A 12668-nucleotide genomic window follows, 5' to 3' on the forward strand; every position below is an offset into this window, starting at 1 on the left:
CAACCATGTTGAGTTCAAATCAAACCTAGCTGACATTTTTACAAAACCCTTACCTGAACTTGAGTTCAGTACACTTAGAAGGCAAATAGGAATGTCCTGGGTAGAATAGATCTTGATTTTCAAACCAGACTCTTACCTCTACTTTTAAATTTTTACTTATTGTTCTAAATTAACTCAGTTTAAAAATGTCTTTCAAACTCTAGGAAAAAGATTTTCAAAATCTCAATCTTATTAGTTGTTCAAAATTTGGCTTTAGGCTAGGCACTTACTTTTAGATATCATGCTCCCCTAGATTTTAGCCAGAGCATCTCACAACCATACTAGGCATAACTTATTTGTGTTTGAAAGAAATTTAGAACGACGTGAGATGCATAGGGTACAACCTGGACTCTAGAATGCTTATTTCTGTGCATCATAGTGAGTCTGGGCGTTAAAAATTAACTTTACATTAATCAAGTTAAGTGATCCAGCCCTAGTCAAATCTAATTGGATTACTAACTTAACTTGACTAACCAAGTGAAAATGGTTGCCCTCTAGGTATTTAGCCAGTAGCTAAAGGTTAGACAGTTGGTTAAGAGTATTAAAATTTCAAGTTGACTCATGCTTGTACCTTAGGGCTCTGATACCTCACTAAAGAAAATTGGTTAATTTGAAATCCATTTAACTTAACTCATGCTTGGACATTAGGTTCTTAAATACTTGCTCCTCCTTTGCCTTTAAAGTTCTTTATATTTTATGACTTCTATAGCCGTCTTCAAAATTACCTAGGTAAAATCAAAAGATTTCTTATTTAATATTCATTCAAAAAATTCCTTTCCACTTAGCTAACCATTTTCAAAAAAAAAAAAAATCTATTCAAGCATTTTACAAAAAGTCTCAAGGTTACCTAATTTTTTTTTTTAAACCTTTAGAAATTATTCGAAAAGCTTTTCGAAATTAATGTCTTTTAAAAGGCTTCAAAAATTTAACGAAATATTTTTCAATAAAGCCTTTCGAAACTAGCTAAGTCATTTTTCATTACAAAACTTAAGCTTACTATTTTCAAAACTAAAGTAATTTCAATTTAGCTATCTTTCGATTCAAAGAAAAATCTTTTTAGCTAAACTTTTTTTAGACCAACTTCGTGTTTAAAATATTTCTTCTGCTTTAATTTGTTTACTTCAAAAAAACAAATTTTTCTTAGCAAATCTCACTTACAAGTTGTTTTAAATGTTGTTTTTAAAAGTGTAACTTCTTTGAAAGCATATTTAACAACTTAGTCATTTCATCTTATCTTTTCCCTACAAAAGTTTTTTGATATATGGCAAAGGGGGAGAGTAGGACAAATTCAAATTAAGGTTAAGAAAGCTCTTATTAAGGGAGAGCCTTAGACATTTAGCTTGCTTACGTTCTTACTTGAACTTTTTACTTAAAAAGCTTGCTTATGTTTATTGATACATTTGTTTACTTATGCTTGTTTTACTTAAATTTGAATTTAAGTTGTCATAATCAAAAAAGGGGAGATTGTTGGTGCGGAAAGCATCCGACGATCGAACTAGTGTTTTGATAATGGCAAAGGATTCAAAGTTAAGGTTATGTTGTGATCTAACAGTTTGAATGAGCTTGTAGGAAAGTCCTAAGTGTACTTAGGTAAAAGTCCTAACTGAGGTTAGGTAGGTAGAAAACCCTAGGTCATAGGAGGTGGTAACCCTATGCGGAAGTCTTTGTGGGTCGAGGGCTTCAGGCAAAAGTCCTAGGGGGTGGTAACCCTAGGTGGAAAGTCTTGGTGTCGCGAACCATGTGGAAGATTGGACGGGTCGAGGAGCGGGAGTCCAGCAGAAAGTCCGGAAGCATCGAGCACTGAGCAAAAGTCCGGTCGATCTAGAGGATCGCACTGGCAACAGATAACTCTCCAGAGAGGAGTAGGTGAGGACGCGTTCCCCGCAAAAGGAACAGTAGGCGTCGAGTCGACCTATGGTTTCCTGTTGGAAATCCGAAGTCAGACCCCGACAGTCCAGAAACTATCAAACACCTTTCTTATCATACTTATATGTGCTAACCTTGTCTTGCAGGGTATATGTGTAGTTTGTGGACTAACACATTGTGCAGGGACAAAAAAGCACACTTGGCCTCGAATGAACAGTGTCCGAGGCACCTCCATGGAGCTTGGAGGCGCCTCGGTTGCAAGCCAGAAGAAGTCAGCGCATCAAGGCTTGAGGCGCCTTGGAATAGGCTGGAGGCGCCTTGAACCAGGCCTTGGAGGCGCCTTAGACCAGCCTTGGAGGCACCTTCAAGTGGATGAGGTGCGACCGAATCAGTGTTGATCCACACGGCTGACTCGGCGGGTTGAAGGCGCCTTGGAGCTTAATGGAGGTGCCTTGAAGACCCTTTATAAGGATGTCTCGAGCAGCAGTCTAATATATCTTCTACCAAGCGACCTTTGTGCTATAAGCTGCTAACGAGATAATCCTGAAGTGCTATAGCGACATCCCGACGACCCGGAGTTTCAGTTTCAATCTAGTTGTTGTCGGTACAAAGTTTATTTCAATTCATAATTGTACTTAGTTTGTAATACTTTTCATGATTATAGTTGTTGCCCAATGTAGACGCTCAACGAGCGTGGACCTTAGAGTAGAAGTCGTCACAGGCTCCAAACCAAGTAAATAACTTGTGTTTGCGTTTGTTGTGTTTTCTTTTATATTCCGCCGCGTATTAACTTGACACGTTTTAAATCGAACGAAATAGCCACGAGCACTATTCCCCCCCCCCCCCCCCTAGCGCTTCTCAATCCAACAGATGCGTTCCTTTCTTCGTGGATGCTTCAAAAAAACTTTTAAAGTGACCTAGGACACTGTTCCAATGCAGTTTCTGTCCAACGTCTACTGAACCCTACATTTTATAAAAATTAAAATATTTTAATCATACTAGTTGAGCTTCTCAAAATCACAGAGTTTGTAAAATGATACCTTTACAGCTAATTGATGTTGAGAGGATGATGATACACACGATCGACTTCTTTAGGCCATTATGAGACGAGATGATTGACGTAAACCCTAGAATCCTTCACTGGCATCTCGCGATCAGTCCTGGTTTTTGCCACCGAAATGCTTGATGCCGCTTGAGAAACACTTGAGGTCACTAAACTAGGGTTTCACAAGAGGGAAAATTTCTTCACAGAATTGGATTTGCACTCGCATGTTACGAAGGAGGGAGGTAGACAAATTATCAAAGTTATTTTTTAAAAATCAACGTTATTCAAAAGGTGGTTCGAATGCCTCGGAACTTGACTGCTGAGTAGAGGTGATTGACGGGAGGGTTATATTGGGTATTACACATCACTTACCTGTGTCTTTTGGTAAATACCAACCTACAATGTACCTTTTGATAAATACATTATATCGCGTACACCCTTTGATAAATTGCCGAATTTCAAAAGATTAGAATACCTTGATTGTTTCGGTAGTCACCATGTCTACTGTACCCGACTCGATTCCTGCGGTATCCATAATACCCACCCTGATTGTTGCTATATCCACCATATCCACCTCTTGTCCAGCCCCCTCCTCTTCCACTGCCCCAACCGTCTCCCCGTCCATGTGAAACTTTTACAAGTAAAATTAATTACATATATATCGAATCCATGGTTATAACTAGATCTTCATTGTTTACCAATGTTTCATTTTTTCCAAACTCAGTACCTTGATTAAGCTGGCCTAATGTTTGTCGATGTTGTTGCTGTTGTAATTGTTGGAACTTCTGTTGACGCTTTGGCTACTCAACTTGAGCTGGCGCTTGATAACTAAGAATGGAGCAATCCAACCGTAAACACATATTTTCTAGTACAGTGAACTCTAGAATTATGTTTAAGATGGCAATTATTAAATGCTAGTACCCTGTGGTCTTCTTTTTAGGCTCTCCGGTTGACAAAGTTACAGAGATCACTGACACAAGGCGTTTTGTCTCCAACCTGTAACAATACTATGTAAGGATATATTACCAACGGACCTACTGCTCTTCAATAGGCTCCCAAACATCTGTGATTCTGACAGAACTTATTCAGATATCTTGATGTAAATGAGGATTCCATTTCTGTGCTAAATATATTAATCAGGAAACATCTAAATTAAGAAATCTACTAACAAAAATACAAATAAGTAAAATTACAACCTTGATAATCTCAGTAGCAGCTAGTGCTCTGCTGATTGCCTGTCCCATATCCTTCAACACAATCACCCTCAAACTTCTTTCCGGAATGGAAACTCACATTAATTACTAGCAAAAATTAAAAGATATCAACGTTTGAGATGGATGAAAAAACAAAAATAAATAGAGAATTTCCTACAATACCTAGCAAAAATAAGCATCATTTAGCTGGCAAAGTCTCCATGTCACATTTTAGAAAGTATTTTACAGCACCACAGTTTCATATTGATAGAAACACCATGACTTTTAAACTTAGCAAGAGAGAGCATTTGAGTATCATAAGGAGAATGTATTAGGCTATTAAAATCAAATGAGATAGTGTATATCAAAATAATTCAAATTTGATGAAAACAAGATAAGAATGGTAAACATTCTCTCATTTTGGAGGCTCAGTGTAGACTGAAAGCTCCCTGGCAAGTGGCTACAGTCTGCTTCACGATCTTAGAAAGAATCCTACTGTAAAGGCAAAAGGATTAAACGAAGTAAAATTCTTCAATGTTGAAGCAACATTAAAAATCAATATGTTTTAAAAATTACTACTGGTAGTTGGCAACTTTTAAGATCTATACTGTTTTAAGAATTTCTACTTTTCTTCATTTCACAGGTAAAAATCTACAAGTCAGAGGCTGAAAGAATTTCCTCAAATAATTTGCAGAAGGATAATTATGATAGCTATAGCAGTCAGGTAAAACCAAATTAATATGTGGATTCATATTTCAGCTTAAACGTAATTGTTATAATAAGTAATGAGCAAATTAACACATGGACAGGCACAGAAGATAGGAACACAATTACATGCATGGTCGTCACTGTTGATGTATTGGTACTTCATCCCAAAAAGTACCGGGCCATTCTTGCTAGTTTCTCAATGAAGAAAGATCAAATGCAAAATGTTAGCATTTCGTTTACTCATCTAGAGAATATTAAGATCCCAATTTCACTTTTGGTTTTCAGAAAATAAGTTTGCAAAGTACAAACTATGACGAATACGGAAAAGTCCAAACTCATCCTGAACAAGCCCCAGATTCCCACGAACTGTGCCCTTCATTTCTATTATATTAAGAGGATCTCAAAACAAATCGTCAAGATTTCTGATACAACTCCAAGGTCAGGAAATGACATACAAGAATGACAGCTACAAATGCATCCGACCAAAGAAGGGAAATATCGAACAGATCATCAAAACCCCACAAAAGCGAACCGCAAGGGAGAAGCAGAAGCGGATACCAGGAGGAGGCTGGTGGTGTAGTTGACATAATCACTCCCGCGCTGAATCAGAGACTGATCGAAGTGGGAGGGTCTGGGGGCCGACGGGGGCGTATATATACACACGTGGTCTTATCAACATTTTTTAAAATGTGAGAGTTTGACAACAACCACAACAACAAAAATCAAAGTAGATTTTGGATGAAACATCAGTTCGATAAATAATAAGAGTAGATTGCTTGAAATAATAACATCGGATGATTATAAGTTCTGGAAGATGAACCAACAAAATAAACAAACGAACCAATGGTGCATCTCTCAATTCAATCTCGTTGATACAATGCCATTGAGACAGAGAGGTTGTCCTTTTACCGCTCCGCGCCACTGTTAAGCTTGGGTTTTATGGGTTCCTGGATGACTGCGTTGACCGCACTCACCATCTCTTTCGGTGATGTAAACCCGTCGGTGTTCATGTAGAAGAGGTGCAGTATTTTGCACATCTTCCAGAACAGATCCTTGCAGGGTCTGGGGACAACGCTCCCATCTTGTTGCAGCACCATTCTCAAGAGCTCGGTCCTGGCGGAGTCTATTTCCTGTTGCATCTCCTGCTTCACATCTTCTTCAGATATTGAACAATGACTGTGGAGAATGCGCAGCGATACACCATTCAGCTTCCCTTCTTTACCTTCTCTCTGCGGGAAACAAATTTTCTCATACAAGTAAAAGAAAAATGAATGATAAGAACTAGAAACAGGATAGTGAAGTATAGCAAGTTTGCATCAATCCAACCTTACACCATATCATCTTGAAATCTTTTTAAACCAGGTCTAGATGCATTTGCCTTTTATTTTGAAAAAAAAAATGTTGGTTGATATCAAGTCGATAAAGCCAGGTGCAGATGGCACACGAGGATGTTATCCTTTACAGATCCAACTAGACTATCAAGCAAATTATCTAGAGTTCTATGCTTGCGTGTTCACGAGGCAGATATGGAGTGTAAATGGTATGCTGTGTATATAGTCTAATTTCAAAACACCAATAGAATAGAACACAAAATCCACTGCAATGTGAGATGTAGTTTATAAGGTTTTATGCAATTCACAGACAGCATCTAGTGATTTTTGAGGATAATATGTTTTCCTTACTTGAAAACCTTGCATGTCATTGAGGAGACGCCCACATGTGCTTACTAGCTCGAACAAATTCTCATACTCTATATGCCTAACAGTACTTTCTGGAAGTTCCGGTCCAACAAAATAGAGTGCTGGGAGAATAATTGGTCCTAGAGCAAAGGACACAAACCCATTCTTCATGTACTCATCCAAAAAAGGAACTTCCTTGGTTAGCAGCCAGTCAGCTTCTTGCATCATGGACTTCATCAATCTAAGCCACTAATGATGCGATCATTCGTCACAATCTTGATTGTGCTAAAAAATAAAAGAAGGAAATGGAAAAAAAAAGAAAAAAAAAATAAAGTTTTCAGATCTTACTATCTCAACTAAATGGTGGGTGACAGTTCGCTTCTGCAATGCTGATGCCTTGGTCCCAAGTTCATTGATAGCATTGAACAAAGCAGAAAAAATGATCTTAACTTGTTCAGAATGTGTCTCCTTTTCCCAATTTGCATCCCACCTATTAATTATTATCAATAGCAAAAGGAAATTTAGCTTGTGAACCATTTAGAGAACAATATAATACAAGATCAAATAACAGGAAACAGCACAAACTTCTCAACCAACGAAATAAGATCGTGAAGCTCCTCTCTAGATCCTCCAATGTCGAAGAAGTCATCAACCACAGTTGTGAGGATACTGTTTTTAGCCCAAGATATGCGGGCATCACTCATTTGAGGAGAGAAAAGTGTTGCAGCAGCAGAAAAATAGCAATAAGTATGTTTTTGCCGAGCAAATTCCAGTTGATCTAGTTTGTTATCTTTCACCCAACTGTTAAATTCAAGAAATATGATCATTGAATGGAAAAAAAGGTAGATTAAACTATCTAGCCATATACACAATAGAACAGTGAAAATACTTGTCAAGCATTTGGAGTTCTTCTTGATATGTACGCTGAGAAGTTCGAAAGCAATCCAATGCCAATCTCACTAGATCGTTATCCTTTATGCTATAACACCTATTTATAGGTTCAACAAAAACAGTAGCATAATGCAGAAAGCTGAAGTAATCATTTTTGCCTTTACCACACATCATATTCAAATCTTACTCATAGGAAGTTTTGAGTACTTGTAAATTGTCAAGAGTGAAGTTTTCAATGGTATTTTTATGCTCTAAACGTTCCAAACTGGACCAAATCGGAAACTTTAGATCATAATCCACCTGAAACAGAAAAGACTAGATTCAGAAAATAAATTCCAAATCTATGAATGTTCATACACTTTTTCCCCCCTGAATAATCAGCTTCAAGCTTTGCAAGTATCAACTTTGTAACAACAGAAGGTGATCAACGATTTACCTCTTGTAAACCAATCTGGTGTCCCAGATTTTGGTTGGTGATTAATGCTTCTTTAAGAAACATTCTTGACCAAGAGGCTAATTTATCTAAACCTTGCTCATAGGGATATATTTTGATTTGTGATGCCTTGTACAATTTTAATACAGTGTTCACGTCCTTCAGATGTCCTTGCAATGTATTGCTAAAATAGTGTACATCACCAAGCCGACTTAAGCAATCTACACACAAACTATCATCATTGTCACCAATAAGTGTCATACATTTGATTCATTATAGACATATAATAGTCACCTGAAGATACATCGTATCCATTCAATCGAAGGAGGCGAAAAGCCATGGCACATGTGGCTATATCTGAATGGATTTCTTCCTCTTCAAGTAACCAGCTTCTGCATATGTTAAAAGAAAGCTTTGTTTAAACAGAATCACAATCAATTGCGAGAATTAATATTTAGCAGTGCACCTATATGTTTTATCCAAAATACTTTTTATCTCATGTCTGAAGTGGTCAGCGATTCCCAACTTTTCAATAATGTCAATCAGATGAAGATGTGTATGCACATCAGCAGGATATAATGTAGGAACTGTGAAGAAGCAACAAGAAGAATTAAATTAATAAATGTAATATTAGTAAACTCACCTTCCATCTTTCATAAGATATGGGAATTCAATCACCTGAACTGTCAAACTTCAAAAGAAGAGAATGTAAGTACTCATGTGCCTTAGAATCATTACAATGCATCATTGCAGCAGCAGTTGTGGCAGGTGAGTTAAACAATGATCCATTTTTCCTCTGATATTTCATAGTTTTCTTCCAGTCATGTAAATTCCCTAATCCTTCGGCAACATATGCTAAATAGGTTTCTCTCGCGTTGCAACTTCCTTGTTCTCTTACATGTTACAAATAAGTTTGTTTCAGCAATCTCAAAGAAAAAGGAAAAAAGAGTTACACATGGTGAGTGCAGCATAATTGTACATTCAGTTGTATTCAAATTTTTTTATAAATATTAGTGCAACAAAAGAGCAACAATATTCTATATATAGTTGTGAAGAAAGAAAAGCATAATAGCATGAATAATTAAAAGAAAACCCAGATCATGAAGTATCACAATCTTGCTTGTCATTTGTTCGCCATAAGTAAATAAACATAGCTTTTAGATGTTTATCGAGGAGCTGAGTTAAACAATTATTTTTCAATAGGAAGTTACTATATCCTCTCAAATTAGGAATCATGAAGATAGCCCTTCATTTTATATATGGCACAACATATCCAGACTTGCTCAAACCCATAGTCTTGGTTTGAGATAGACATTAAGAAATGAAGAAGCACGTTTAGTTCTTAAGCAAGAAGACCAGGGTACAAAAACAATGGTTAGGATGTTATATTATGATCACAGGATCCTTTGACCTCAACCAAGAAGTATAATGTTAGTTGGGTAATTTCACAGTGAATATGTTCATGATCCTGTGAAATTACCCAACTAACATTATACTTCTTGGTTCATGTCAAGTTGTTGCGTAAAGATAAAGTTGTTACCGTGTGACCTAGAGGTCATGGGTTCGAATCTCAAAAATAGCCTATTACAAAATAGGGTAAGAATAGACCTCGGGACTCTTCATCGGCAGGAGCCTAAATGCATTGGGCTGCCCTTTATCTGTCCTTGATGCAAACCAAATGGAGCAAGTAAATCATCAAATTCAAAGATGCACAAGGCAAAGTTCTACATTTGAACGGGCAAAATGAAGGTATATTGAGATGACAAAGGAATAATCTACATAATCAGCAACAAGGAAAAAAACATGTATATAACATTCTTAGCATGCTCACATAACATCTGGTATTCTAATTATTTTCTAGCTACTGTCATATGTGATGCAATTGTTGCAACCCGTGAAAAAATGAGCAGTTCGTAAATTTCACTTCCGAATGAACCATCATGCACAACAGTTGTATAAAGAAATTACATACAGAGAATAGGAATAGTTATTGTTCTAAATTACAACTTGGTAAAAACAATTCCAACCTGTGTAGTTCTGCATTTCGCCAGCGAAGCATGTTATCTATCTCATGATGTTCTATAGGAACATCTAAACCAATGTTGATGGCATATTCAAGCATGCCTGGAAATATAATATCAAAGCCAATAGGTGACTGCAAGCGCTTGTCCAAAATGGATGAAAAATTACTCCCAATAAAGTTGAGACCTGCAATATCAGCATGACTAATCATTTAACACAGGCTCTCATAAGCTATGATATTCATCTAGAAAATTCATCTAGAAATTTCATCTAGATAGACACATAAATGATGGGACCCACCATTTCACTTTTTGTGGGTCCCATCATTTATGTGTCTATCTAGATGAATTTTCTAGATGAATATCATTTCTCCTCATACTATAACACTGTTTATTATCACATACCCTTAATGACTTGTTCCTGACCAACTTTCCAGCGTTCTAGGGCAATTATACAAGCTAATGTCGAAGAAAGGTAGTCTTTAATAAGAAAGGGTTTGAAATTATCAAGTCCCCATGATCCATCAGAATGTTGATGCTTTATTATCCAATCAAGGCATTGTGGAAAGCATGCATGGTTAGAAGAAGTTGGAGAAGGAACCATAGCTACCCATGCAGTATCATAAGATGAAGCTGAAAGTTGGATCTTCTGGAATTGCATACTGATTCTTGCAATTGATTCATCCAGGCACTACAATAAATTTGAAACTAATTTGATATATAACACATATTACCATCATAATTAGACGATTAATATGAATGAAACTGACACTTTACCATATATGTCTTGTTGTCACTTCTATGCGTCTTGTATCCTAGACCAATAAGTGAATGCACCAAATCAAAGAACAAAATAAAGATAGAAGGAATAGAAGTATACGAGAGAATTTTGTTAGAATATCCTCTTGTTGGGGTGAAAGGGATTAAAAAAAAACTAATCATTTAATTGATTTTCACTGATTTTCTATTTTTGATACATGAAAAGGACTGGAAGAAGAAGAAGAAGAGGCCTTTATGTTCTCCGAGGAACTTATTACATTTAGGAGCAAGAATGAAGAAGAAGAATATGAAAAACAGTTTGTAAGTAAGCCTTCTATACTGCTCATAGAACTTACTGCTTTTCGGAGCAACAGCTGTGACAGAATACATAATCTGCAAGATCTGCAACGAACTTATTGAAGAATCTGCAGCAGATTCGGTACAACGAAACAGAAAAGAGATAGAGGAAAAGAAGGGAGGAGAAGGAGTGAAGGATTGCAGAGGGAGGATCAGCTGGCGGGTTTCTACTGACGGGATTTAGCGGGCGGCGACGGTTGGGCAGCGGCCGGATGCCGGCGGAAGTGGCGACGGTTGGGTAGCGGGGGGCGCTGCGTGCTGCGGGAGAGGAATTTAGAAAACTCATATAGCGGAGAGAAGGGAAGAAGGGGAGGAGGATTACGGAGGGGCAGCGGCGTCGGTAGGCTTCAGTCGGCCCTGCTCGCTGCGGAGTGAATAGAGAGAGAGAGAGAGAGTACGGAGTTAAATAATAATTCCTTTAAAAAAAATTAGCAATTGATTGTTTTAAGTTTTAATACGTAGAACATTTTGTTTAGTCGTGATACACGTATTTTATAGCTATGAAAAACAAAAGTGCCCAGGAGCTACGTTTTTAGTTTTCTAGTCGATCGAATCTTAGGTGGCGTTTGATTTATGAATTTGGAAATGAGGGAATGGATTTATTCTTAAATCTTGTGCTTAGTTAATGGGAATGAAATTAAGATTTTGAAATGAAATCCAAAAATTTAGGTATAGATGAAACTCATCCCCTCCCTTGGGTTTTGATGGAATAAGATTGTGAATTAAGTTTTAGACAAAAATATCCTTAGTATATTTGTTCAATTTTTTTAATTTCACACACTCTCTCTCATCATATTTTCTCTCTCCTTATTTTATCATCACATTTTCTCTCTCAATATACTTTCTCTCTCTATATTCTCTCCCATCATACACTCTCTCTCCTTATTTTCTCTTTCTTCATCCTCTTTTATCACACTTTCTCTCTCATTACACACTTTCTACTTATTTTTTCATCATACTTTATCTCTCATCGCACTTTCTCTCTCATCATAATTTCTCTCTCATCAATCTCACTCAGCATGCTCTCTCTCCTCATTTTCTCTCATCACACTTTCTCTCTCTTTATTCTCTCTCATCACGCACTCTCTCTTTATTTTCTCTAATCACATTTTTTCTCTAAGCACGCTTTCTCTCTCATCATATTTTTTCTCTCCCCAATCTCACATTTTCTCTCATCACACTTTCTCTCTCTTCATTTTTTCTCATCATTCTTTCTCTCTCAACCCACTTTCTCTCTCATCATACTTTCTCTTTCCTCACTTTTTCATTTTCTCTCATGATACTTTCTCTCTCTTCATTTTTTCCATCACTCTTTCTCTCTCAACATATTTTCTCTCTTCTCAGTCTCTCATTTTCTCTCATCATATTTTCTATCTCTTCATTTTTTTCCATCACTCTTTCTCTCTCATCATACTTTCTTTCTCCTCACTCTTTCATTTTCTCTCATAATACTTTCTCTCTCTTCAATTTTCCCATCACTCTTTTTCTCTCATCGCACTTTCTCTCTCATCACACTTTCTCTCTTCTCAATCTCTCCTATCATGCACTCTCTCCTCATTTTCTCTGATCATACTTTCTCTTTCTTCATTTTTTCCCAACACACTTTCTCTCTCATCATACTTTCTCTCTCATCATATGTTTCTCTCACATTCAACTTTCTCTCCTATCTAATTTTTT

At 36.9% G+C, this 12668-nt stretch overlaps 1 protein-coding gene across 1 annotated transcript; it reads right to left on the reverse strand.

Annotated features, from left to right (window-relative positions):
• Positions 1-5566: 5566 nt before the first annotated feature.
• LOC121970374 (ent-kaur-16-ene synthase, chloroplastic-like) lies at positions 5567-11411 on the reverse strand. The gene is made up of 15 exons (XM_042521064.1): positions 11314-11411; positions 10991-11249; positions 10653-10690; positions 10281-10566; positions 9882-10062; positions 8533-8747; positions 8321-8441; positions 8149-8246; positions 7858-8075; positions 7609-7721; positions 7420-7518; positions 7116-7331; positions 6879-7020; positions 6534-6779; positions 5567-6080 (listed from the first exon to the last, which is right to left on the reverse strand). Exons 2-15 carry the CDS (start codon positions 11022-11024, stop codon positions 5757-5759), a joined length of 2331 nt encoding a protein of 776 aa, XP_042376998.1. The 5' UTR covers positions 11025-11249; positions 11314-11411; the 3' UTR covers positions 5567-5756.
• Positions 11412-12668: the final 1257 nt, after the last annotated feature.

Source organism: Zingiber officinale, chromosome 4A (genome assembly GCF_018446385.1).
Source record: "Zingiber officinale cultivar Zhangliang chromosome 4A, Zo_v1.1, whole genome shotgun sequence".
Classification (NCBI taxonomy): domain Eukaryota; kingdom Viridiplantae; phylum Streptophyta; class Magnoliopsida; order Zingiberales; family Zingiberaceae; genus Zingiber; species Zingiber officinale.